The sequence below is a fragment of the Aspergillus karnatakaensis genome (assembly GCF_047715665.1).
Source record: "Aspergillus karnatakaensis strain CBS 102800 unplaced genomic scaffold BJY04scaffold_41, whole genome shotgun sequence".
In the NCBI taxonomy this organism is placed as follows: Eukaryota; Fungi; Ascomycota; class Eurotiomycetes; order Eurotiales; family Aspergillaceae; genus Aspergillus; species Aspergillus karnatakaensis.
In genome coordinates this window covers 79,873-106,122 of record NW_027395753.1, presented here as the reverse complement: position 1 = coordinate 106,122, position 26,250 = coordinate 79,873, and the positions used below count along the sequence as shown (strand labels likewise).

Genomic DNA, 26,250 nt, shown 5'->3' with positions numbered 1-26,250 from the left:
TAGCCAAGCACTAGCAGGCTATATATGAAGATGAATGGATAAAAGCCGGAAGAAAACGAGTAGGAAAGTGAGACAGAAGGACAAGAGAGAAGGAAGACAAGGCGGCGTTGGACAAGAAATCGTGAGGGGATCGTAACATCGGAGACACTACCTACATCACAAGCCTTGGCACTCTCTACATTCCATTCCATTCGAGACCGCTTATGATGCTATTTCCAGAGGATACAAATATTGCAGATCCTGTCTATTTATATCGCTTTCTTGAAATCGTCTACTCAGATCTACGGTGACTTCATCTGACTAGCTTCTACAAACTCTCGCCTGATCATTTCGGAGCCTCCATCCACGCCGGGAACACCTGCGGCCGCGCGCCAGGTGCTTGATCAGGCCAATTCGTCTGAATAGCTTTGACAATTTCGTCAAACACAATTCGATACCCAGCAGCCGTCAAATGCAGACCTTCAACAGTCAGCCTCATCTTCATCCACTAATACCGGACACCACTTTGCAGTCAAAACAAAAGAAACTCACCATCAGTAAACAACCCCGCAAACCTCTCATCATTCGGCACCTTCCTCGACCCAACAAGCTCCTCCCCCTCTCTCCACCCAACAGCCCCCATAAAAGCCCCCCAGAGATCAACAACAGGAACATTCAGCGCGTCGCCAACCTCCCTGGCAGCTTCCGCATACGCCTTCGCACCGGCATTCGTGCGCGTGGGGTAGTTGTTCCCCTTGGAATTGTCAAAATCCTCAATCTGGTACTCGTTCACTGGGGTCGGCGTGATGAGAAGAATCCGTGGCTGCTGGGCAACTGTCGCGGGGTGCTGGATGATCCACGCTAAGTTCTTCTTGTAGGTTTCCAACGGGACGTGTTGCCCGTTGTTAGACTCTAGCAGGGAGGCGTCATTGGCGCCGAACCAGATTGTCTAGTCTGCATCAGCAATGTCTCGCATTTCAAGTATGGAATTATGTTAGGTGGTGTGTACCAGAAATCGAACGGTAGCCCTCTCTGGCGAGGGGAAGAACTTGGGGAACACTTTCACGGCGTGTGCGGTTGTATACCCGCTGCCGGACAGGAGTTAGTTGACCATTCGTCTGTTCAAATTAGGCAGGAGAGTGCAAGCACGCACCCAAAGCCGCGGTTAATCACGTCTAGAACCCGCGAGTACGCTGTCACTCGGTCAACATCCATCTATCACAGTAAAGAGCATGGGAGAGCAAAGAAACTCACCATCCTGCAACGCAGGCTGAAACCCAAATCCCTGCTCCTGATTCGACGACATTTGCGTGATCGAGTCCCCAAAGAGGATGAACTGATCGTAGGGCTTGCCGTCTTCTTCGGTGGATGACATTGTGAGTACGGAGCAGTCAGGCGCCTATAGAATAAACCGTTTCCTATACAGGAGTATTTCAAGGTCAGTACAGAAGGCAGCCGAGCACGTTCGTGTTGAAATGTTCCTGAGATAAATCCTGGGATGGAGAGTCTATTATAAACTTTCCTCATGGCAAGCGTAGGTTAATCATAGGTGGATAAACCTCGGTCCTCGTGGATACCTACTGGGGGTCTCCACGCTAAAATTCACATAAGCTTCGGGTCTGATCTCACCATCCCACCTTCAACTCGTTTGGCGATGGGATCGACTCTATACATCATTCTTTATACATACTGCTCGAGATGGTACCTAATGCATCTTGAGCAGTACATGAGCAAGTTTTAAACCACGTCAATCGTATAAAATCCTATGTAGTATTTTCTGTATCACCCCACCATAACTCGTCATGGTAACATTTCGGCTAATTATGCTTATTCTCCCGACGCTTATCTTCCCGTCCAACTCATTCCTTTCAAGGTCTGCTCCGTCGGGGACAAGAGTATTGTCCCTACATATCCTGCCGATGCTCTCGTCTGCATCCATGAACCGCGCGGCGAGCAGCCGGGAGGCAGGAGGGAGCCCTTAGTTTGGGGTCGGCACTTACTCTTGTACAGCAGGATTCCCACTCAGCGTTTTTATTCCATCTCATAGCGTGGTCGGCTTGACTGCCATCTACTCCTAGTGGTCTGAAGACTCGGAAACAACATGGCATTACTAGCTGTTTTGTTCTCGGCTTCTATGTAGATACAGTCAAGGGTATATGGTCATAACCATAAAGAAATCTGCCAGGAAACGTTCGATCGAAATGTTCAATGCAAGAAAAAGCAACAAATCATCGTCTGGTCAATGGAAGATTGAAGAAGCTGGGATGAAGATATGTCGGTCTGAAGAACAGCTTGCAGGAGAGGATGATGGTCCGATGACCTAGTCGATCTTATGTTGCCAATTCTTCGATCGTCTCGAATGTGATGGGACGATTAACAGCGCCTCTTCGACGTCTTGCTGTGGCGAGTCTGAAGATGTTTACGCAGCTCTCCACATGCTCTTTGTCCAAGACGGTCGAATGCCTTTCCGCAATCTGGGCATTTTGTGACTGGCGTGGCTTTCGGCGGGGTAAGAGCTGCGATAGCCTTATCTGCTTCATCTGTACTCATCTTGTGGGCTCTCGTCAGGTGCGTTCTGAAACTGAACTTGTATTTGAACAGAAAGTTTGGTATGAGACAGGTGGAGGCAAGTGCTGGGCATCTGAGTGTTGCCTGTTTGTGGTATTTCCGTTCGTGTGCAGTCCAGGACGCATCCTCATTAAACTCCAAACTACCAGGGCTTACAATGCAGATGCGAGTTCTGTAGCTGTGAGTTTTTCTGAAGTGGCTTTCTTCAGAAGCTGCATCAAGAAAGTCAGCTCCACAGTCTTCTCGGCATGTGATACGCGTCGGAGAGGGTGTAGTCGGAGAACAGGTTGCGGTATGCTCTTTGATTTTTGACATCTTGTAACATGACCAGTTGCAGCGGCTACAAGTCCGCTTGAAAGGAGTAGGCGTGTTTCGTGTAAAGGATGAAGGATATTGTTCGATGTCGGATAGACGCCACACACTGATGGCGTTGAAGGTTGACATGAAGGTAACAAAGTCCTCTGGTCGCTGCTGGTCCGTCAGGGTGGGATAAGTAGCCCTTCCATCACCGTCAACAACGAGAGCGGAATTACTATAGTCAGAGGGGTCTGCCTCGTCTTCAGCAGAAGGCCAGAACCAGGCGCCCGAGCCATCTGTAAAAGGTTTAGTTGGGAAGGGTGCGGGCATAGTCTCCTCGGAACCTCCATCATCGCCATTCATCAAGTTATCTATCTGCTGGGCTCGCCAATTGACAAGGTCTTCCGCGATCTTTCTGCTCGATGCCACTGTTCTCGCTGCTCGGTCCGTCGAATCAAGTCCATTCACATCCATATACTCAGAGAGAGTAGCAGACGTGGTTCTGCTTGGAGTCTAGGACAAGAGAGGTGCGATATGTGGGTCTATAGTACTACTGTAGCCATGCTTGTTTTCGACATGAGGCGTGTAGAGATCGCGCTGATCAGATCCAATGTACCAGTACGTCTGGTTTCGTCCGGTATGGCCAAGGAGACGTTGGGCTGCATCAATGGATGCAGGTGCTCCAGACCCTGCAGGAATGTGGTATGTCTCCCTCGCAGCTCCACGTCAGATGGAATGGCATGTGATGTGTTCGGTAAGACCAACCCTCCTCGAGAGATCAGCCAGGTGTTGATTGAAGCATTTGCCCGTTAAGGGCTCTGTCAAGAGTGGGTGGTGTCCGGTGCCGGTAGAGATACGACAAAAGACTGGCAGACTAGTATCTTTGAATCGAATTAACCTTCGGGGATGATGGGTTGCACGATCGACTGCCGCTTCAAGAAGGCTCCAACTGTCCGAATCGGAGAGCCAGGACGAGGAGCATCCAAACAGGACAGAGGAGGTTGTGGGCGGGACTTTTTAGGGCGTTGAAATGGATTTCGTGGTCTTTCCCCCCAATATCCTTGTCACCTTTCACAAATCGTAACTTCAAGACAAGCGACATGTCTATGATCGAAGTCGAACCTGCTCCCAGCTTGATAGACACATCTGCCCACCTTAGGCTCTGATGCTGTGCGTAGCCTCTACTGAGAGCAACGTCCCCGATACGAGCAGCCGTGGCCGTCAGTATAGTGAGGACGAGCGTGCTTACCAGCGCTTTGTCGACTGACGGAGTCCCGAATTGGGATACTTGACACCAACAAATGCGCAGAATCTCATGCACCACGACTGATGAGACAGAAAACCGATTGCTTTTGTACGATTTCGTAAGTTTTCCCTATCGTACCCGTTTCTCTAAAAGCTGGTCGAGTCGTAGCTTGTTCGTCTCCGTCCACACAGTGGACCAGTCGTCATGGCGGACTTTGATAATCAGGATGAGGGTCTTCAGAATCTGCTTGACATATCGAAGGCTGAGCCCAGTGGGCCGTGGTGTACCGGTGTCGGCTCCTTGATCTTCCCAGAATGGACAGTTGATGAGTCTTGCGGTGCGTATCACCATAGCAACGAAATTCTCAATATGAGGGTAGATGACGGCATCGGAGGATGCTAGTCTAGATGACTTTGTCAGTTTCCGATACGAAGAGGATAGCAACTACCCGGCTCACTTACCCGCACTTGTCCCCCCGGAACTCATTCCAGCGGTGTGGCACTCTACTCAGCTCCAGCTGAGAGCCTGGACTCGACGCAAGGACCTCATCATCATCGTCCGAGTCATCCGAGAGATCCGATAGACTGATGTCTTGGATCCGTTTAGCGAAGGTAGGGCGCGACATTCTCTCAGCCGGCCCGATCATTTTGTGAAGCAGGAAGAAGACTGTAAGGCGCGAACAAATGTTATTTTGAATAGACTGAAGAGAGAGTGGGTAGACTGGTGATGGAAGATAATCTCGTCTATGATGGTTATCAAGTTGAACGTGGCAGAGCACGTCGACTCGAGCCCTCTTTTTTCTTACAAGGGTTGGAAGGAGCGAGGGACAACCTGGAAGGGAAGGAGCGAGGGTGGCGGTTGCCCTATTTGGGTCGTCTCTGCCAGCTGCAGGTGGGGATAGCCATGGCGGCGGAAGATCAAGCGGACGCGCTTTTAACGAGTCTTCGCGTTAATGTAGGTGAAGTAGAGATGGGGCTTGGAAAGAGGTGAGTGAGTTAGGTCGAGTCCAGTGTAAACCATTATATTACGGCGGCCAAAATTAGGGTACATTTTTTACCCACGCTGGCCTTTTTGTACCTACGCTGAACTACACCCCCTGGGAATTACCAAGTTACCACATAAAAATATACTTCCGGGAGTCAACACTTGATTCGTTGGCTACTTAATGCAATGTTCAAAAGCCACGACCCACGGTACACGATCATATTCCCGTTTCTCAAAATGCCAAGGAGCCCGGATTAGAGTCGATGAAAACTACCTGATATGAAATATTGTTTCTTGAGGTATCTTCCCCATATCAATAGAATCATGACCTTCGTCCTCACAAGCAACGCAAAAAGGTATAAGAAAAAGGCTATGAATACAACTTTTGTACAAGCCAGTGCCACTTCCTCTGACCAATTTCACCTTAAGTAAGATGGCACAAAAGAATCAGGCCATACAAAACTTTCACAAAAACAAGACGCTTTACCACATCACAACATAAATATACCAAGCATGCAAACAGCAAGTATCAAGCACAACACAGGTACAGGCTAGAGCAATCAAGGCATGCTTTAATCATACATCATAGATCATCACGGCCACCAGGAACAGTCCCATTTCCAGGGTTACCGGGATGGCCGTCCTTCCGTGTAAACCCAGCTTGGCGAGCGCGGACGATGAAGTTGGTCAACATGATAACAACAAGACCAACACCAAGTACTGTGGGTCCCCACTTCTCGTAGTAGACTCGCTTCACGTCTCGTCGTTTGCGAATTTTATCGACGCGCCAGACGTACAAGACGAGACTGTAGACAAGGGCAACAGCGGCGAGCACGGTGAATGCCCATGAGCAGGCGAATGTAGTGTAATCGTCCCCGAAGTTGAGGAGGGTGGCGGCGATGGTGCCTAGCAGGATGGAGAATTCGAGCCAGGAGAGGAATGTTCGCTCGGCGGCAAAGTAGACTTTAGGTTCGACGCGGACAGGAACGTGGATACCTATAAAAGTTAGAGATGTATACGTATGAACATGAGACAGGCAACTTACGCTTGCCCTTAGGAGCCATAAACCTTTTGACAGTTCGCTTGTTTCCAATAACGGCGATGCCATTCTGGGTAGGCTCTGGCATGTGCGTAGGCATGGGCCTGGGTATGAGCGCCTTGAGCAAGTTGACCGTCCCTGTCTTGGTGCGGTGACCATAATACTTGGCTAATTGCTGGTAGTAGTACCAGCCACCAACCCGTCGAGCCTCTTCCAGCTCGTCCGAATCAACTGACTCTTCATCCGAGTCATAAATCGGATAGTCATCATTTCCAAGGAGGTGTTCAGAAGCAATGCGCTCCTCGATATCCAGCGAGTTTCCGTCATGCTCAAACAGGTCATCGTCCTGGGCTCGGGTATAACCTTCCCGCGGCCTACCGTTTCTGCCGTCGTGTTCTTCATCGAGTACGTCATCGTCTGATTCATCATCTTCCGGTGTCTCGTTCGCGGATAGCGAGGTGCTTGTCATTGGGCGCGTGATGCCAAAATGACGTGTCGCGGGCTTGCGAATATCAACATCCATTTGCGGCATCCAGAAAGGCAGCAAGTTAATCCTGTCAGGGAAGAGAGTTGCAGTTCCGTGAATAAATTTACTGTATTTGGGCACTGCTTCCACCAAGTGGCTTGCCGTCAGGTCGCGAATCCACTTCGGCGGCTCTTGGCCGGCTTGTGTTTGAAGTTTGACTTCAAGAACGGCGTAAGGAAACCGCTCAACGTCCTCAGGCGGCAACTGATTGAATGGCCAGTCAACTCCAATGTCCATTCTGCGCCAGTTGTTACCCGATCTTCTGCGCCCATCAAGGTTATCCTCTCGGGTCATAGCGAGCTCAGTGTCGAGCGAGATACGGACTCTAGCGTCTCCGGGAAGCTGGAAGGCAGTTCGGTGATAGAAGGACCTAGTGACCGGGACCAGGCTTCGCGAGATGACACGGTATTGAATTTCACGGGCCAGCTGTTCGAGGTCGGCGATCTCAGCCTCGCTCTTCTTCTTCTCCTTGCGCATCTTTTCGAAAATCTTATCGACCGTCAATGTACCAGCCAAATAATCGTTCACATACTTCTCCTTGAGGGAGAAGCGTGCCTTTACAGACTTCTCTCCAGTCCAATCTTCGCGGTGGGTTTTCCGCTCGACGAAGATTTGGTCGCTGCCCATACCACCATACCACCGCAGTCGGATAGCCTCGGCACCTTCCGTTTTCTTCAGACGCCCTTGGTACAGCTCCCATGTGTCAGTGTTGTCATAGTAGATAGAAGAGATGGCGGAGTCTTCTTCCTCGAATTCCTTGCTAGGGTTGAAAACGAGAACTGGAAGGTGCTATATGATGTCAGCAGAAGCATTGTATGTGAAAGACCTCGTAATACCTTGAGGATAATCAACTTCAGCTCTGTGATGTTGTCGGGGTGCACCCAGTATTTCGTGGTTTGGCGAACGAAGTTCTGTTGATTGCCGCCAGCCGAGGAATCTCCCTTGACTGGGTTTCCCTTAGTTCGAACGAGGTCGTAAAGCTTCGATAGCTTGACTACGAACGCATCGTAGTTATCCTTGAAGAAGGGCTTGGCATTGAGCCGGGCAGCGAAGACGGGCTTGAGGTGCCATTGAGTTTGTTTCTAGGCAATTGTTAGCCCAACAGTCTCCAATGCGCGTTGCGACTAACTGATAGGAGCGCATACGTCGTGCTTCTTGATGATCTTCTGGAAACCAGTGTAGTTCAACTGCGTGAACTTCGCGAGGTCGTGGACATCGGCAATGATGTCACTGAGCACCTGCTCGAGCATAAGGAACTCCTCGTCCGACGGAGGGTTACTGCTCGAGCGCCCGCTGTTGCGGGCCTCATTGGAGTTGTTCAGACGCGAGACAACGTCATCGACATCTGTGTTGCTCTCTTGTATCCGACGGACAATCTCCTCGCTCTTGAGCTTCTGGAAGTTGAAGACCTTGTCCAGTTCGCTCTCCAACAGACTCACGAAGTGCCTCTCATCATCCTCCGTCCATGCCTTCCGATCGGGCTTCGTGTTGTTGGGGGTGGGTTCGGTAACGTAGCCGGTCTTGAGAGCCTTCTTCAGACCCTCATAGTTGATATAGTACCAGTAGTACTCTTTGATCATGGACGAGCGGAGACGCTCGCCGAACCTGAGCAAGGGGAGGTTAGTGTCATTGGATCGGAGAATTGGCAGGGGTAGCTATGTCCGCCTTACCTCATGATGGGCGACCTATAGCAACTTGCAGCAACAGCGCCCAAAAGAACGAACTAATTGGGGCGTAGACTGGGGGTTGCAGCAGATAGATCGGCAATTGAGAACGTGCCGGAGGATGGAATGGGAGAGGAGGATGTGAGAGAGGAAAAATCATGCAAGGGAGAAAAAGAGAGTACGTAGGAGAAGGCTGAAGGAATCAATTGCCTCGAGGGAGCGATTGGCTTGGCCACCAGTGGCGGGGGTTGTGAATGTCACTCTGTTAGTGTCGGTCGCGGAGACTCTGGATTGCAGTCTGGAGCTCCAGCTCAGATGGAGTTGACCTAGCGCCGGCTGCTCTCCGGGCACGTGCCGTGCCCACCAACCGCTGCCTTTGGATTTTCTGCCATAAATCTGGCCTGCGTCCCTCGACTCTGTGAGTCCGTGTCCCAGGACCCAGCCTCCAACTACTGAAGGCTCTGATCGTTGCGGCAGGGCAGAAAACCCATCGTCTTGGCCTCTCGATCCATTGTTCTGAATCCGGTTTCTTGGTATTCTTGGCTGCTCGATCTTCGCCTCGCAGCGTCAGATGGACGTGATGGCTGTGCCGCTCTCCTCGGAGACGGGCAGTAGTATGGAGCTTATCAGTTTCGGCCTTTTCGGAGCCCTTTTCCAGACGGCAGAGAGCGTCTTTGAGAAGCATTGTGAACCAATCAATCGAGCATGCTCCTGCTGCTGAAGTATGCATCTCTCCACGCCAGACTCTTTTCGGTGTGGCCAGACGCGCTATCAGTATGCATTACTCTATAAAAATGACTCGATCCTATTAGTTAACGCCTCATCATGCATGATTCATGGAGGTCCGGGAATGTAGTGCCCAACGGCGTTGAAGAACGGCAGCTGCCGTACTCAGTAGACTTAAGAATGTTAAAAAATTTACTGCAAGTAGTACACCGAAGTACAGCTAAATAATAGCCTAGATTCACTGTACGGAATACTTACCTGTTCTCAAAACCTCGGTCGTAGGTCGTAAAAATGATTGATACCGCTTCAAGTATCCCGACCCTCAACGTCAACCTCGAAACCAAACAGACGATAGCGCTACACTCTACATTATTCCACTCCGTAGACTAACGCCCACACGAACCTGCCTCCTCTCAACTAGCAAATACGTGCGCAAATCCTCCCACCTGACTTTCTCCCCATCTATCGGCTCAAAATCGAACATCCAGACCAGCTTCACGAGTATCAGCCGCATTTCAGCCCAGGCGAGGCGCTCACCAAGACATGCCCGGGGTCCGATAGTGAAGGGTTGGACAACGTGCCGCTGGTCGTTGGAGAAACAGGAGGTTGAGTCGGACGTTGAAGACGTGAGCCAGCGTTCTGGGAGGAAGCAGGTGGAGCGGTGGAAGAGCGTTGGGGAGCGATTGAGGGTATATGCTTGGATTGAGACCGGGGTCTGATTTACTTGGTCAGTTGGGATAGGTGGAAGATAGACCTCATCGGTATGACTTACACCACCAGGTATCCATCTGCCACATATCCTACTACCTCCCTCCGGAACAATTCGAGGAAGCACCCACGGCACAGGCGGACAAAGCCTCAACCCCTCATGAATAACCGCATTTAGAAAAGGCAGATCACGCAGCGCATCCAGCGTAATGCTTTCCAGACTTGTAAACGCCCCCCGAATCTCCTCCTCCAGCCGCCGGAGACTCCCCCGGTTATAGTTGACCAGATAGTTCATCGTCCCCGTCAATGCCGTCGCTGTCGTCTCACTCCCCGCCGTGGTCAAAATCATAAACGTAGCATACAGCTCCCCGATATCAAGTCCCAGCTCGCCCTCCTCGCCAATAACATGAGACATCAAATCAGGCCGCTGCACCTCCCATCCCAACCTCCGATCCACCTTATCCACAATCTGCTGATAGTGGTCACGCTGAACCTTCCTCATCGAAGCAGGAACACACCTCAGCAACACAAACTCAAGCAGCGGATAGTACCGCGTGGAAATCACAAACCCGGCCGCCTTGACACTGTCAAACAGCAACGCAATCCAGGAATGGTACCGCGAGTGCTGCAGGCAGTCAAAGGGCTCGCCGAAGCCTAGATCGCCGAAGATGTCAAAGGTCGTATAGTTAAACCAGGGGGTCATGTTGACTTGTGCGCTTTTACCCTTCCTCTTAATCTTACTCTCACTTTCCAGGACGAGATCCTGCAGCTGTGCAACAAGCAGATTCACATATTTCTGAATAAACACCTCCTGCTCCCTTAGCGCGCGGGCCGTGAAGCCCTTACTCAGAACCCGGCGCATAACTGCGTGTTTTTCGGGACTTATCACGCTTAGCAGCGAATCCGGATGGCCGGGCTGACGAGCCCACCAGAGAGGATCCTTGAGGAACTGCTGCTGGCCGTGCTCGGGACGAGGCTGAAAGATATCGGCGTAGGCATCTGGATGCGCGAATGTGACTTCATTGGGGGCGATGCGGATAATGGGGCCGTAACGCTCATGTAGAGCTTGGATGTCGTGGATGATGGTGCCGCTAACCAAGGCATAGATGAATGGGAGGCGGGATGCAGCCCACGATCGAGGGCCGGGGATGTTGGATAGCGGGTGGAAGTAGAGGTTGTAGACTGTTGTGAGGAGATGATACTGGCTTGGGGGTGAGATTGTGGGCTTGGAGAGTTACTGCTGTAGGTAGGGGGCTTACGGTGAGGATGACGAGACATGCTGTTATCCAGAGGCTGGAGGATAATAAGCTGACTATCACCTGCATGGTCACTGGTTTGATACTCCAGCTGGCCGCTGAAAGCGTAAGCAGGTGAGATATAAGCAGAGAGGGTGAGGCCTTGGTCTTATGTTTTTTTTTTCTTCCTTTTCCAAGGCTTCTTTGTCCTTGTCATATTCGTCTTAGCTTGCTGTTTGTCTTGCCAATGAAATGACCAACCTTACATCAAGAGCATACCAAGAAGGTGAGATCGGAGTTCCATGAAATTCGTAAAAGATCGTCTATAAGTGCCAGCAAACACCATTTAAGCCTCTATCTATTTTTATACCTTAAATGTCGATCCAGCCGCCTTCCTCAGCCGATTCATCACCGCCGCAGCCAGCAACTCATCGTCCGAAACGCCCTCGACATAAATCACATCGACTTCCCTCTCATCCATTGCGCGCAACGCGGCAAAGAGTCCACGGGCAATATCATCAATGTCAGTTCCTAGAGGGCAGTCAAAAACCTCCTTGCTCGAGTTGCGAACTGGAACTGTGAATTCGACGAAGTTGTTGATGAGAGATGTGACAGGCTTTGCGGTCTTCTCGATCTCCGCTTCTGGGAGGAGCTGCAAGCCGCGCTTCCATGTGCGTGTCCGCACGAGGCCCATAGAGTGTGCGCCGACGGCTGTATCTTCTAGATCGTGCTTGATGTGGTTGATAATACCCTGGACGTCCGAGCCAGCTTCGAAAAGCACAACTCGAGCTTTGGGTGAGTAATGTCTGTATTTCATCCCCGGTGCGCGAGGGATCTCTTTCACATCAAAAGTGCCATCGTGGTATCCGAGCTGGACATTCTCCCATCCCGAGCAGGCGCGGATTGCCTCGATTGGAACACCACCAGGACGCAAGATGCTAGGCGGGTCTGAGAGACCATCGACAACGGTGCTTTCCACACCGACGCCGCATGGCCCGCCGTCAAGGATCAATTCAATCCGGCCTTGGAGATCGTGGAATACGTGTTCTGCAGCAGTAGGCGAGGGCTTCGTAGACGCGTTCGCTGAAGGCGCAGCCAGCGGACGATCCGCAACATGTATTAAGAGCCTAGCAAGAGGCGAAGAGGGCATGCGCACGCCGAAAGTCGTAAGATTAGAAGTAACCTGCGGAGCAAGACACGAGCCGGACGGGTTCGGTAGAAGAATAGTCAACGGGCCCGGCCAAAACTTCGCAATCAGCGCCTCATAGATCAGCGGGATCGTGTTCCTTGCTGTCTTCGCCTCATGCGCATGCGGGGAAGTCGCCTCGGGATTAAGGAGTCTGTCCAACATATCCAAGGAATCCACATGTACAATCAGCGGGTTATCCGAGGGCCTCTGTTTCGCCTTGTATATGCCCGATACCGCATCGCTGCGCGTCGCATCCGCACCTAAACCGTACACAGTCTCTGTCGGAAATGCAACAGGGATATCGCTCGTCTGGAGAAGTTGCGCGGCTTCCATAATAGCTGCCGCCTCGGGGGTTTTCTGCTTCTGTTCACTCGCCCACCATTCCGGTAGAGATTGCTTCCCTGGCCCCTCCTGATTCAGGCGCACAACGGAGGCAATCCGCGTCGTTGTTTGGGGAGTCATTTTGGCTGTCGCGATGGTCGTAGCTGGCCTTGTAAAGCTGCGCGGGAGACCGCGAGCAACTAGGCGGAGGAATTGAGGGATCAGGTTGACTGGTTATTCTGGAATTGAGGAGGGGTCGCGTGAGACCGACGAAGTATAGCGGGTTGAGGGTATGAGTCAAGGGTGTAGACGGGGTGTTTGACTTTGGGCAGCAGATAGACCTGAGTTCTGCTCCATTGGATCAGTTTGAGTTGCGGCGGTTAGAGCAACGCGGTTGGGGTCCACAACTTACAGGGCGAAGCTGCAGCTTCCGCTGGGGAAATTTTGAAGCTCTTGACGATCTCTGGAAAATCTTGTGATGACGTCGATTTCGGTGACTAAGCCAATTCCCGACACCTCCAGAAGTATACCTATGAACTGCCAGAGATGACAGTAGATCTACATCACACGAGATGCGCTTGAAATTAGCATGGCTTGCTTCTATGGCAGTAACATGGTTGACTTCATGCTCTGCTTGATATGCAATGTTTTGTTTCATGTACAATATAAAACCATTAACTAAAACCCCACGATGGTTGCGGTTATATCAGCTCTGAAGCTGTCTATTTATCTTCCAGGTAGGGTGCTTGTGAATACAACAAGATGATTAATACTATCATATGTATGTACATCGTATACTCGAAAGAAAGCCAAAAGACCCGACTAGGGCCGTGAAACACAACCAAACGCCATTCGCTAAAGACAACATTCCCAGCGGCCGTTTCAATATATACAAGAGAGATTACAACTGAATGAGATCAACTTCGGAAAAGTCCGGCGGACTGCGACTGAAGATCGTGCGGCATTTTCCGTCCAACGCTTGATACTCGTTACTGATCCAGATGTGTTTGCTGAATCTTTGAGTGCGATAGACTTCATCGTCACTAACACCCAGGTCGTCGCGCGGGATCCAGATGACGGGGCGCTTGGAGCGCAGAGCATCGTGTTGGAAGGCACGCTGGACGAGCTGGTCACGCTCGTCGGGGGTGAGATCTTCGAGTTCATCGTGGATTCCTGCAAACAAGGCTGCGCCGCGGTGGTTTCGGGCAGGACCTTGAGCCTCCGCATCTTGGTGGAGCTTTTCTCGCATGCGTTGGATGGTCGGGACATTTTCTCCAGAGTTTTGTCCATAGTACTTAGATCGTCGGTTAGAGGTTTGAGTGGCCCATGATGGACGGCGAGCGCTGAAGTTGGCAACGGTATGTGGATCCAGTGATTGCCCCTTGCGGCGCAGACCAGATGCCCGCCTCCCGATGCCATCAGCTTCAAGCTTCTTCAACTCAATGTCACGAGCCTCGTCGCTTTGAAATTCGGCACGTTCACGGTCCCGCAGCTGATGTTCGAGGGTGTCCTCCTCTTGAGGCTCTTCGATGGCTTCGTCGTCATCTTCCTCACTATCCAGTCCCAATCGTGCCCTTTGAGCACGAGCAAATTCTTCGTCTCGGCGAACAGCGTCATCTTCCAAGGTGATCGGCAAATAGCGAATCAACGGGCTAAATGCTTCATTAAGCAAAATATGGAAGATCACTGTCAATACCAGCACGACAATCATTATGATTGCTTGCCCCTCACAGGCGACATCGCCGTTGGCGTCACGGACCAAGAAAAATAGACCGATGAGACTGATTTCCATGATGTAGATTCCAGTGAACAGCTGGTTGATGGCCCGTGGGAAGAGCAAGCCACCGGTGTCGAAGCGGAATTTTGTGACGTAGAGGGTATTGTAGCGGTAAACGAACCAGAAGAGGCCAAAGGTAATAACGTTGAAGACCAGAATAAGAGGAGCAATGACCGAGTAAATCAACCCTGTATTGTGTTAGAGAAAGCTAAACAACGGCTTTTAGGATAACATACCGATAGATGCAAGCGTTGTGTAGACTGGGAAGAAAGTACCCCATTGCATCTGGTTCAGGTTGGTTGTTCGGGCCCATTTTCTGCGTGCAGTCGAATCCATCAAAGGTGCGAGGATGAACCAGCTCACTAGGCTGAAGATCTGCACTAGGGCTCCAGCACTGACAGAGAGCGCTTGAAGAATCATGTAGGAGAAGAAATAATTGCTGGACAAGGGGATGTTTTGAGCCAAAAGCTCCGGCCAACTAGTGACATCCGTAAATCGTTCGATGATGGTCGAGAAACTGGACGAAATGGCAACGACAAGGAACAGTTGGACGAACAAGAAAGCAAAGTAGTAGTTTTGCACAGTAAGCTCAATGCCCATTCCTGTCTGGAGACCCTGTGTCCGACATAAGAAGCGAAGAATCAGGGGCAGGATAGCCATCAAAATAGCGAGAAACAGGGGAGGCAAAATACCCTGGACTGCGGAGATGAGCCACTCTGGCATGTCACCGATCCATGCTAGCCAACTGAATGCGTTTTCGAGGTAGGAGAGTTGAGACAGCAAACCGGTGAAAGCGACGGGGAAGGCCCAGCCGATGACCATCCCAACAACGATGGCAAGAACACCAAATGTGCGAAGATAACGCTCCCACCACCTGATAGACATGTTGTCCCAGATAACATCATCCGGCGATATTTCCACGGTACGCGGAGCCATCTGCTTGGGTACGTGGTGACTGACAGCTTGACAAGCCATGTGCGCTGCCACCTGGTGGTTGAACTGAATGAAGGCCGAGTTCATGAGAGGGAAGCGCTCGGGGTGCTGCTGGTCAATCTCAATCTCCAGATTCAACCGAGCCACTTCTTTCCGGCAGTAGTCGATGGTGTCGACTTTCTTTCCAAGAAGCCAGATCGAAGGCATCCAACTAATTCCGAAAATTGGTAGTCGCATGGTTTCTCGATCCTTTTGGCGAATATACTTTTGCCATACTGGTTCGCCAAGGTCCTGCTTATCGAAGTTTTCGTTGTATGCCGTAGGGTACTTCTCATCTTCTTCCTCTGTGCCGTCGTTTCGTATTACGTCGATGTCATTATCACCACGTGCCCTTACTGGCGAATCGGTATCAGAGCCCGAAGGCTCCTCAGGCTGTAGCTCGATGGGAGACTCAGGGGCCGTCAACGGAAGTTCGTCCGGTTCTGTTCTGTTACTAGACTTTGACATATTGGAGGGGTGACTTTTCCAGAAAGGCCTTCTCGAATAGGACGCTGCCTCTGGAGTACTGGCCCGAACGGCTTCTTCGCTAGCGCCATGAGCAACGTTTTCGTCTGTGAAGCCTTCTGGGTGGTGTGTCTCTCCATGCGCCCCGTGCTCGTGTTTCCTAACTGTACCGAAAACCGATTTGCCGAGTTTACCAACACCCTGGCCTACCGTACCTGCCAATCCGATGGCTGGGTCCAGGGGGTTAAAACGTTTTCGCTTCTCGGTCCTGGTGTCTTTATGACACACCTTATCACGATGCAAAATTTCCTGGAGCGTATGCGCTTGATGTGGGTCTCCGGAACTGATACCAGCACTCATGGCAAGCTGCGAGGCTCTCGAATCCGTGATCTCCTTCTCCTTCTTATCGGCACCTTTATTCCCGGACTTTTTGGCCTCCGCCTTGGCTTGTTTCAGTTGAGCCTTCTTGCATTTGACAATCAGTTCCGTTTCCGCCGTTTCAAGCTTGAGTGCCAGCCTATCGCGCTCTTTAACCTTCTCGTTCAGATCGTCGAAGTTTCGGTTGATCCAGATGTTTCGGATGCCGCCCGGGAAAACATCGTACAACCCCTCCAGCGCTTCTGTTGTTAGCCATTTTTGCGGTATCGCGGTCACCAGCACGGTCGTCGCAGATGCTCGTAATCGGTGTTGAGGAGAGGTCAAGTAGGCTTGTCGGAGTCGAATGTAGCCTCTTAGCTCATCAAAAAAGATAGCGCACACGTAAACAATAACAATAACTGCCATGACCAAATGACCCCAGTAGCGATGTGTGTTCTCAGGAGCGACATTACCCCACGCCAGTTGGTCCAACCCGGTTACATTCCACCGGTCCCCTGCATCAGTGCCATTTTGGAAAGTTTTGTCCTTTCCACCAACTTTATTGAGGGGGAGCAGCGTCGGTAAGATGAGGCAGGCGAGAGGAAGGAAGATCTTGAGGAGCATGCGCAGGTAACGGAGGAAGAAGTAGGCGTCCAGGCCGCATTTTTGGATAAATTCGGAGCTGGATGTGCGGAAAATAGGACTAACCCATCTGAAGAGGCCAGGAGGCGATGGTTGTGTTCGCTCTCTATCAGGAACAAGGTATGTTCGCGGTTGACTAGAAGAGATTGTGGTTAGCGCTGCGATTTGCGTCGTAGAGCTGAACGAGTACTCACTAGATGCGAGTAAGTTTCCCTTTAAGGAGTAAGAACAAAAGGAATTCGATCGCAAAGATGACGACGGCAGTGGCTAGAGACGCTAGAAACGTTTTGATTGAGATGCCTTCTCTAGCTTGGCCGTTACCACCTGCGTGCGACAAGGCTTCGCCCAAATCAGCCATGGTTTTTGGGCCTCACAGCCTCCAGCTGCTGTCTTGTATATGGTTGTCGTATACGATGTGGTTCAGGATATAACAATCTCGAATCATCCGGGACAAGTGCGGGGGTTTCAATCGGACAAGGTATCGAAGCTCAGCGCATTCCGAGCCAATGGTTGACCGAGGTTGAGGTATGAGGAACCGGGTTCAAATATTGCGAAGAGAAAGCAAGGTTAAGTAAGGAGAAAGGGATGTGGCGGCGGTGTGTTGGTTCAATATACAGAGCAAGCAGGTAAGGGAAATGGTGCAGAAGAGGGAAGGACGATAGAATAAAAGCGAGGCAGATAGTGTTGCAGATAAAGGCATCATCGGTTGTCAACTTGTTGGTGTCTCCCTTTTTCAACGCAAGCCACTTATTCGTGGGAATCGCAGATCGCAACTTTTTAGTGCATGACATCAAGCGCTTGCTGAAACTTGGCCGACCCCAACAGCCATCAACGTTTCATTCACCTTCACTCCCGCTGAAAGGATTGGCTCTCATGAAACAGAGCGCTTTGATGAGGATTCTGCTGGCGCTAGAAGCCCAAAATAACTACAACTGAGCTATACTCAGACCGTCAATGAAGCATACAACGACCTTCGACGCCCGCTGAAGTGGCAACGGAGGGTCCTGAATTCTGCTCGATCAGGTATGGTGTTGATCTCTCCTGAATGGAGCCGGCTGCAGATGCTCCTGATTCGTTGCGCTCATGAACACCATCCAGCAGGGAAAGAGCTATTCTTGATATGGCTAGTTTCTCAAGCCACGTCGCACAAGTGGCGGTGTCACATTGCGCGCCAAGACTATGACGGTATAGTGTGGCTGCTAGACAGTGTGGCTGCTAGACAGTGTAGCACGTGACTTTTATGGCTCTGCAATCGCGCTCGCCCGAAAGGGAAACCACTTAACGCGTGGGACGCGTTGGGGCGCGTCGCAGTGCACGGAGCAGAATTCATCAATTTTGCCAGACTCGGACAAGCACGATTGTTGACCTCCCAGTCCAGACACCCCTTCTTGCTACACCTTCTCAACCGCACATCATCATTCTTCTCCCTATATCACCTCTAACACGATCCGTCTTTTTCTTTTCTGCAGCACTAATCTCATAAACACAACACCATGTCCTCTCCCGCTTCTTCTCGCCGACGGGGCCGTCCCGCGAGGGATTCGGCCACTGCATCGCCAGCTCGCTCAACACGTTCACAGCAGCAACCTCGAACTAGCAGCCCTCCCCAGAGTCAGACCACACCCCGGGCCTCACGACGTCTGCGAGGCGAGGCCGCCGTCCCATCTTCCTCTCCCATGTTCTTCCAATCGTCTCCCGCGAGGGGAAACAGCAGTGCTGCCGAAACACCAGATGCTAGGATGGACGAGCCCAGCTCCCCTATAAGGGCTTCCTCCACCATGGACGACGGCGAAACAACGCCACGGGCGGGTAGGGGTGCTTTGAGAGGTAAGGGGCCTACGGACCAAAATAGTTCTCTATAGTTGACTTTCGACAGATTCTTCACCTATTCGATATGTCTCCAGCTCTAGCCCTACTCGTGCCTTTGGCCGCTCAGATATACATAGTGACAGCAGTGGCTTGTTCGTCTCATCCCAACAGAATGGCCAGCGCATGGGATCGCGCCGTAGTGACCTTCACTCTGGGGCAACACCAAGCCGCAGACGCAGGGTTTTCGTGGATGCAAACGGTGTGCCTGCCGCCGACGGCGAGCCACAGTCAGATGCTACATTCTCCAATATTCATCCAGACACATCAGAGGCAGACGCGATGGGCGGTAACTCAACCCGTGTGATCTGGGGTACCAACATCTCCATTCAGGATTCCATGTCAGCTTTCAAGAATTTCCTTCACAACTTTACAACTAAATACCGCATGTGGGCTGATGGAGCCACGGAGGATGAGACACGCCGATTGGGAGAGATGGCTGAGGAGCGGGAATATATCGACATGCTCAACACTATGCGTCAACTGGGTGTTACCAGCCTCAACTTGGATGCGAAAAATCTCAAGGCGTACCCTCCGACACTGAAGTTATGGCATCAACTCCAGGCGTATCCTCAGGAAATCATCCCTCTTATGGATCAAAGCGTGCGGGATGTCATGGTTGAGCTAGCAGCTAAAGAGATGGAGCGACTACGATCCCAGATTCACCGAAATCAGAACAACCAGAGGGACTTGAGCTCGGCTCCTGTGGTTCCCAGCTCGGATGCCATGAGCGAGTCTGGCAGGATGCCGCAGGCAGAAATTCCGGATCTTGTTGCCGAAGCTGAAACGAAGCCCTACAAGGTCCTCCCCTTCGGTTTAGATACGACGGTCAATATGAGAGACCTTGACCCTGCTGGTATGTCACTTATGGTCTTGCATTTACAGCTTCAACTGACAGGTTATAGATATGGACAAATTGGTCAGCATCAAGGGTTTGGTCATTCGAGCTACGCCTATCATTCCCGATATGAAAGAAGGTTTGTATCACTCTTCTAGCCATGGCTATACGAACACTAATCATTGTTCCAGCTTTCTTCCGCTGCCAAGCATGCAATCACTCAGTCCAGGTAGACATCGACCGCGGCAAGATTGCCGAACCCACTGTTTGCCCACGTCAAGTTTGCCAAGAGAGAAACTCAATGCAAATTGTTCACAACCGTTGTGTCTTTGCCGACAAGCAGGTTATCAAACTTCAGGAGACTCCCGACAGTATCCCCGATGGTCAGACGCCTCACTCGGTTTCTCTATGTGTTTACGACGAGCTAGTCGATGTTTGCAAGGCTGGTGATCGTGTCGAGGTGACCGGTATCTTCCGGTCCAACCCGGTGCGAGTAAACCCCCGCCAGCGAACACAGAAGACCCTCTTCAAAACGTACATCGATGTACTACATGTGCAAAAGATCGATCGCAAAAAGCTCGGTATTGACGTCTCTACCGTGGAGCAGGAGCTTTCCGAGCAAGCTGCCGGAGATGCCGAGCAGGTTCGCAAAATCTCAGCAGAAGAGGAAGAGAAGATCATCCGTACATCCACACGTCCAGATGTTTACGAGCTCCTTGCCCGGTCACTCGCCCCTAGCATCTACGAATTGGACGATGTGAAGAAAGGTATCCTCCTTCAGCTCTTTGGTGGTACCAACAAGTCTTTCCAGAAAGGTGGCAACCCACGTTATCGTGGTGATATCAACGTGCTCCTTTGCGGTGACCCATCGACCTCAAAGTCTCAGTTGCTCCGTTATGTGCACAAGATCGCCCCTCGAGGTGTTTACACCAGCGGTAAAGGTTCATCTGCCGTCGGTCTCACAGCCTATGTCACGCGTGACCCTGAGACCCGCCAGATGGTCTTGGAGTCTGGTGCTTTGGTTCTGTCTGATGGGGGTGTCTGCTGCATTGACGAGTTTGATAAGATGAACGAGTCCACCCGCTCCGTCCTGCACGAAGTCATGGAACAGCAAACGGTTTCCATCGCCAAGGCAGGAATCATCACCACTCTCAACGCCAGAACGAGTATCCTTGCTTCGGCCAACCCTATCGGCAGTAGATACAACCCGAATCTGCCTGTCCCTCAAAACATCGACTTACCACCTACCCTACTCTCTCGATTCGATCTCGTTTATCTTGTCCTCGACCGCGTCGATGAGCAGGAAGATCGCCGCCTCGCGAAACACATCGTCAACATGTACCTTGAAGATAGACCCGACAATGCCAGCGAGAGTGAAATCCTTGTAAGTGAACCTCATCAGCATGGCTTGACGAGTTACTAAACTAACCTGATCTAGCCCATCGATTTCCTAACCGCTTACATCACATACGCCAAAACTAAAGTCCACCCAGTCCTTACCCCCGCCGCCGGCAAAGCACTCTCAGACGCCTACGTCAACATGCGCAAGCTCGGCGATGACATTCGCTCCGCAGACCGCCGCATCACAGCCACAACCCGTCAGCTCGAATCCATGATCCGTCTCGCAGAAGCTCACGCTCGCATGCGCCTCTCCCCAGAGGTAACAGCCGACGACGTCGAAGAGGCCGTGCGTCTTATCCGCTCCGCAATCAAACAGGCCGCTACCGATTCCCGGACCGGTTTGATCGATATGAGTCTGCTCACTGAAGGCACAAGCGCAAGCGAGCGACGCAACAAGGAGGCTCTCAAGCGCGCTATTCTCGGCGTCGTTGACGATCTAGCGAGTGGGGGTGCTGCGGCCCGCTGGGCCGAAATCTTCCGCGTGCTAAGCGATGGTTCCAGCACTCCGATTGATAGCACGCAGTTCACGGAAGCCGTGAAGGCACTTGAATCGGAAGGCCAGGTGAACATTTTGGGCGAGGGAGCTAGGAGGAGCATTCGTCGGGCTGCAGGCGTTGTTGGGTAAGCGGGATTGAGTGGGTCGAGTGATGAGCATATGATCCACGATGCTATGGGCTATCTCGGATTAGAAGACATATAATAATACATATACCTAAAAATCGATGCCGATGATAAGCGGGTGGGTTTCGGGTGGTGTCCGGTGTTATAGGTTAAGCGGGTGGATAGGTTTCGTTTTTAGCTGCAGTTAGTTACAGTCGAGTTTTGCGTACTTTTGAACAGTTTCGGCTCCTTCTGTCCTCGACGTAAATGTCCAAATGCATATGCTACCAACAAGTGAAAGTACGTCAAAGATCATTATTGAGACTCCATCTCTCCATGTTATCTATGCCATTATATGCCCTAAAGAACCAACCAACGTATCCTGCTTCTTTGTATGTGGCTCTTCCAAAATCATGCCTATATACCACCCTGACCACGAGCATAAACCCTCTCCGCAAACCCACCACTGCCACCACTACTCGTGTTACTATTCCCACTGACCTCCGAAACAAGCACCGAGGGTAACTGCGCTGTCTCCCCTCCAACCCCTCCTGCCCCGTTCCTCCTCCCACCCATCCCATGTAGATTCCCATTCCCATTCGCAGTCCCATTGACCTGACTAACGAAGTTATGGCTCCAACTCCCGCTCTTCTCGTCATCTCTCCTCCAAAAGTCCTCTTCCATGTCGCCCCGATACCGCCAAGAGGCCAAATACCGGCCGAAACGATCGCCCATGCGTGATGTTCTTGTGCGGCCGGTTGAAGCGAGCGAGGACCGTTCGCCGGGCGTTGACTTGGGGGTTCTTTTTGAGGAGGATGAGTGTTTTGGGGGCGAGGAAGGGAAACACCAGGCGAGGGCATGGACTGCGCCGTCGCGGATCATGCCGAAGAGAATCTTTTGAGATTTCTGGAGAGTGTCGCGGAGGCGTTCGGAGAAGGCGATTAAAAGGGCGGAGATTATTACGGCAAGTGACGTTGGGCCTGTTTTATATAGTAGGTTAGTTGGGGGACAAGGCTTCTGTGGAAGAGAGCAAAGAAGGACATACCAGCTATAGTGAGCATAGTGTCGAGGGTTAAGTTTGTGGGCTCACCGCTCCATTCTCGGGCGTTGATGCCAAATAGGGAGGTGAAGAAGGAGAGTGGGAGGAAGCTGTAGAAGTTAGTAGACTGGAGAATCTGAGGGAAATGGTAAGAAAGCTAACATGACAGTGAAGATAGTAAAGACCATGACGGCTCGAGATTGACTCTGCGTTACTTCCGCCTCCCATCTAGCCAGCCGGGACTCATCAACATTGGCTTGCTTTTGCTTGAGATCGAGAAGGTTTTCTACCTAGACGGGTATTAGCCACTTGACATGCTTAGAGATGCCGAAGGGTAGGTGAGCGTACAGCTTTCTGAGCCGAAATTGCATTCTCCCTCATCTCCGTGATGTGCGTGCGATACTCATCCAGTCTCGTTACCGTGGAGAGAACAAAGCGTTTGCCATATCCTCGGTGCTCAAAGTACTTGGCCATGTCGTGGACGGTAGTGGTTTGTTGTTCTAGGAGTTTCAATATGGTTCCTAATTCGTCGACTATGTCTCGTAGCTCGAGCATGGAGGAGAGGTCGCTGCGGTTTTGAAGAGCAGCTTCGCGGTCTCGCTCTTCTCGCTCGTCGGCAGTCATCAACTTTCCATCAGGGGTCTTGTTGTACTCAGAGGGTCTGGTGATGAAACCGCGGTTTCGGAATTGTTTAAAGGATTTGGTTGTCAGTTCAGTCTGTCATATTAGTAAAGGATTCAAAGAATATGTCGAAGAGGGCACATACCAAGATACTAATTGACTCCTCAAATATGCGAAGTATCTGCAGGTCACTGTGTAAGGTCCTGTCGAAAAGAACAGTAACAGCATGCAGCACGATCAATGCGGCAAGATCGCCAGCTGTTTCGAATCGCCGTGCAAGATCTCCGTTAAGTTCGTTGTAAATGCTGTTGTACAAATTCGTCTGCTCGTAGAACTTTCCATCGACAGTCGTAGGCTCCTGCTTGGGAAAGAAGGTAACGACTGTCTTCTGATCCACAATCCAAAGCCATAATTGGTCGACCATAAGGACTTTCCCATCCACAAACGTGGTCTGGGAATCGGATTTGTCCTGTAATGGGATTGAATTGCTGAGTTCATCATTGAGATTCACGGCTTTTCGTGTCCGCTTCCAGAGCATCTGGTCGTCATCTCGCGCCACGGTAGATCGCAAGTTAGGATATCCAAACTGATCCAGCGTCCGTCGTATATGTATAGGAGGTTCATTCCCCAGAAACTTCCATATCAGTTTCGATTCCAAACTGGATCGGGATATCTCGTCTGGCACAGGTCTAGATCTTCCTTGATGTAATCTTGCTTCTATAACTCTTCGACGTTGTAATAAGTTGTAGTAGGTATCCCAATGGAGCTGAAGGGGTTAGCAGAGTGATATTGAAACAGCCGCAAACTTGTTGGTTGGACCTACATAAGGAATCTAGCGAGCAAAAGTCAGTTTTCGGACGGTGGTTTTCGCGTGATCAGATAACTTACATATATTGCTAACTGATGATCGCGAGGCTCGGTAGTCCTGATAGGCGGAGTATCAAGCTTGAAATGAATGCATGCTGGACGTACATATCGAGCATGAGGTTCCAAATGTCGTGCGGTTATAAGATTTGAGTACCAATTCTCGTCGTTGACAAGTTTCCTGAATCTAAAGCGCAACTCACAATTAGCATTAGTTGGCAATGTAGGATCGGCCGGCTCGTACAAGTTTTGCTTTGTCTTGCCTTTGCACGTTTTTGAGAGAACCGGAGGTACCCAATCGGTATGCGTATACGGCACATGGATCCAAATCAATTTCTCGGTTCCTGGTTCGGGCCGATCAAACCTTGGAGCGATCCGGGGTCTCTCCTCAGGAGTGTCTCTAAACGGAATATTGAGGTACTCGCGGTACTTAGAGGAAAGGCTTGTTCTATTATATCATTAGTAGGAACTTGAAAAACTAGGTATGTAGTGTGTACTAACAGGAGGTTCCTTTGACTAGGGCTAATGGTGCCTAGATCTTTAGACTCATTCTCTTCTTCCTCCGCATCGTCGTCAGCAGGGTCATCGTGGGAAAGACGCCGTTCAGATGCCGAGCCCTCAGACTGGATATCGAAGTACCCTTCGATTGGTGGCTGAGTGAGTTGAATCCGGGGAGAAGGGCCCTGCGCGAGGAAGCTCCTGCTTCTTCTCACGGAAGGCCGCGATGAGATTGCATCCATAGGAATGATATCACGCTCTCGCGATGCTGAACTTCGAGATCTAGCTTGTGTTGACTCGGCTGGGGCACTTGTAGGCCTGCTACCAAACTCACTTGCTGATGATTCTTCGAACGTGCTGTTTGACAATCTGTTCGACTTCTTCAATCGGTCCTCAAGACATTTTGAAGGCCCTCTGTCAAGAAAGAGCTCGAGCGGTGTTTTCGTAGACCATAGTTGTAGAGGTGTGTCGGCGCTACCACCTCTTGCCGTGTCTTCGAAGAATCCATTCACCTGAACCATGACCTCTTTCTCGGCCTGTAATGGGACGTCAGACATAGTAGACAACTCGAGAGCTATAGCGATAGTTGACTGAAGCTCTCTAATGAACTCCATTCGAGCAGTCGTCTCTTGGCCTTTGAATGACGCTGTGCCGACATGGTCGGTGGCGAGAGGAAGCTCACTCTCATGCTCGAACCCTAGCAAACCCGATCGAATAGATGTGATGGGCACATGCATATCAATCGTGCTTTCAGTTTCTGTATCAGTGATTGTAAAGACCGAGTCAACTGTTTCCAGGAATGTCCAAATCTTCATGTCAGCTGAGATTGCCCTGAACTGGCCACTGAGGCGCTGGAGCGACTCATGCCGCGGTCTTAATGCCTCGCGCACTTCAAGCGGGATGCTCTCCCCAAGTTGAAGTAAGCGGCGAATACTCCTCGCAAACTCTGGCGCTGAGAGGTAACTTGAGCCATAATGAGGCGTTGCAAGAAACGCGACCCCGTAACAGCTCGACAGAATAGATTCTAGAGGTGATCCCGATCGGCTAGCTCGCACAAGCGCAGCTGTAGCCACCAGGCCTCCGGTGCTGTGACAGATGAAGAATATAGGCCTTCTACGACTCTGAATATTGTTAATTTTGGACACGATAATGAGGCGGAAATACGTACCGTTGTGTTCCGCGCTTCTTGAAGTTTGTTGAGCAACCTCGTCGCTAATGTTTCCAGAGTATCGTCTGTCTTCAGTTCACCATGATCCAGTAACAAGATGCGCGCATTGGGAATGAACCTAGGCAATTCAGTTGCCAGCCATGGCGCTGCCGTTTCGTCGCCAGCCCATGCTTTTTGGGGATCTGCGCCTATGGCAGGGACAGCGACTATACTGTGAATAATTATTAGCTGGCAGCTCGAAAGCCTGGGTTAATCCGGCAGATTCAAGGCGCACTTACTCCACGTTTGTAACTGTACCGGTAGCCGCCATATCCGCAGGAGCGCTATGGAGATCAAGGATGGGAAAAACGCGACACTTTGTAAGCTCACGCTACTTCTGCCTAGCGAGAGAGTTACTCTGGAGAAAGCCTTGAGTGAAACACAATCATCGTAGGTTGTCATCTGACACGCTGGTTTGAGTCAAGGGGACGGCAGATGACTTGCCCATCCTAGTGAAGTTGGTGTCAGCATTGTTAAAGATGGATCTTTCAGCCTCTCGAGGAGGAGGGGCAGGGCAGGGCAAGAGAGCCCCCAAATCCTTTCAGGTCATGGCACAGAGATCGTCTCGAACTAAGGATGGCCCCGCGCGGATGGCTGGGGAGGTTTGTCCAGTGACACGCT

The 26,250-nt window shown here is 51.1% G+C and overlaps 9 protein-coding genes across 9 annotated transcripts; 1 reads left to right on the top strand and 8 right to left on the bottom strand.

The window, feature by feature from the left end:
• Positions 1–199: 199 nt before the first annotated feature.
• On the bottom strand, positions 200–1,507 carry BJY04DRAFT_194520 (SGNH/GDSL hydrolase family protein). Its single transcript, XM_073712076.1, has 5 exons — positions 1,234–1,507; positions 1,133–1,172; positions 989–1,067; positions 532–928; positions 200–459 (listed from the first exon to the last, which is right to left on the bottom strand). Exons 1-5 carry the CDS (start codon positions 1,352–1,354, stop codon positions 326–328), a joined length of 771 nt encoding a protein of 256 aa, XP_073568795.1. The 5' UTR covers positions 1,355–1,507; the 3' UTR covers positions 200–325.
• Positions 1,508–2,352: 845 nt separating this feature from the next.
• Positions 2,353–3,174, bottom strand: BJY04DRAFT_220573 (uncharacterized protein; the record flags this gene model as incomplete). Its single annotated transcript, XM_073716904.1, has 1 exon — positions 2,353–3,174. The coding sequence occupies one exon, from the start codon at positions 3,172–3,174 to the stop codon at positions 2,353–2,355; it is 822 nt and encodes a 273-aa protein (XP_073568794.1).
• A 1,045-nt stretch (positions 3,175–4,219) lies between these two features.
• BJY04DRAFT_220572 (uncharacterized protein) lies at positions 4,220–4,736 on the bottom strand (the record flags this gene model as incomplete). Its single annotated transcript, XM_073716903.1, has 2 exons — positions 4,220–4,493; positions 4,552–4,736. The coding sequence occupies 2 exons, from the start codon at positions 4,734–4,736 to the stop codon at positions 4,220–4,222; spliced, it is 459 nt and encodes a 152-aa protein (XP_073568793.1).
• A 534-nt stretch (positions 4,737–5,270) lies between these two features.
• vtc4 (putative vacuolar transporter chaperone (Vtc4)) lies at positions 5,271–8,717 on the bottom strand. Its single transcript, XM_073712075.1, has 5 exons — positions 8,310–8,717; positions 7,785–8,244; positions 7,476–7,721; positions 6,120–7,428; positions 5,271–6,070 (listed from the first exon to the last, which is right to left on the bottom strand). The coding sequence occupies exons 1-5, from the start codon at positions 8,312–8,314 to the stop codon at positions 5,658–5,660; spliced, it is 2,433 nt and encodes an 810-aa protein (XP_073568792.1). The 5' UTR covers positions 8,315–8,717; the 3' UTR covers positions 5,271–5,657.
• Positions 8,718–9,108: 391 nt separating this feature from the next.
• On the bottom strand, positions 9,109–11,062 carry BJY04DRAFT_229502 (cytochrome P450; the record flags this gene model as incomplete). Its single annotated transcript, XM_073719079.1, has 3 exons — positions 9,109–9,744; positions 9,802–10,938; positions 10,997–11,062. The coding sequence occupies 3 exons, from the start codon at positions 11,060–11,062 to the stop codon at positions 9,394–9,396; spliced, it is 1,554 nt and encodes a 517-aa protein (XP_073568791.1). The 3' UTR covers positions 9,109–9,393.
• Positions 11,063–11,275: 213 nt separating this feature from the next.
• On the bottom strand, positions 11,276–12,830 carry BJY04DRAFT_194511 (L-threonylcarbamoyladenylate synthase). The gene has a single exon (XM_073712074.1). It carries the CDS (start codon positions 12,621–12,623, stop codon positions 11,337–11,339), a length of 1,287 nt encoding a protein of 428 aa, XP_073568790.1. The 5' UTR covers positions 12,624–12,830; the 3' UTR covers positions 11,276–11,336.
• Positions 12,831–13,129: 299 nt separating this feature from the next.
• Positions 13,130–17,482, bottom strand: BJY04DRAFT_194509 (putative DUF221 domain protein). The gene is made up of 3 exons (XM_073712073.1): positions 16,890–17,482; positions 14,496–16,831; positions 13,130–14,447 (listed from the first exon to the last, which is right to left on the bottom strand). The coding sequence occupies exons 1-3, from the start codon at positions 17,051–17,053 to the stop codon at positions 13,384–13,386; spliced, it is 3,564 nt and encodes a 1,187-aa protein (XP_073568789.1). The 5' UTR covers positions 17,054–17,482; the 3' UTR covers positions 13,130–13,383.
• Positions 17,483–18,895: 1,413 nt separating this feature from the next.
• Positions 18,896–21,562, top strand: BJY04DRAFT_194508 (MCM DNA helicase complex subunit MCM4). The gene is made up of 4 exons (XM_073712072.1): positions 18,896–19,417; positions 19,467–19,538; positions 19,591–20,783; positions 20,838–21,562. The coding sequence occupies exons 1-4, from the start codon at positions 18,901–18,903 to the stop codon at positions 21,423–21,425; spliced, it is 2,370 nt and encodes a 789-aa protein (XP_073568788.1). The 5' UTR covers positions 18,896–18,900; the 3' UTR covers positions 21,426–21,562.
• On the bottom strand, positions 21,530–26,145 carry BJY04DRAFT_194503 (uncharacterized protein). The gene is made up of 11 exons (XM_073712071.1): positions 25,869–26,145; positions 25,591–25,801; positions 24,426–25,543; positions 24,169–24,372; positions 23,949–24,111; positions 23,884–23,892; positions 23,206–23,826; positions 22,788–23,156; positions 22,602–22,729; positions 22,446–22,549; positions 21,530–22,380 (listed from the first exon to the last, which is right to left on the bottom strand). The coding sequence occupies exons 1-11, from the start codon at positions 25,898–25,900 to the stop codon at positions 21,818–21,820; spliced, it is 3,522 nt and encodes a 1,173-aa protein (XP_073568787.1). The 5' UTR covers positions 25,901–26,145; the 3' UTR covers positions 21,530–21,817.
• Positions 26,146–26,250: the final 105 nt, after the last annotated feature.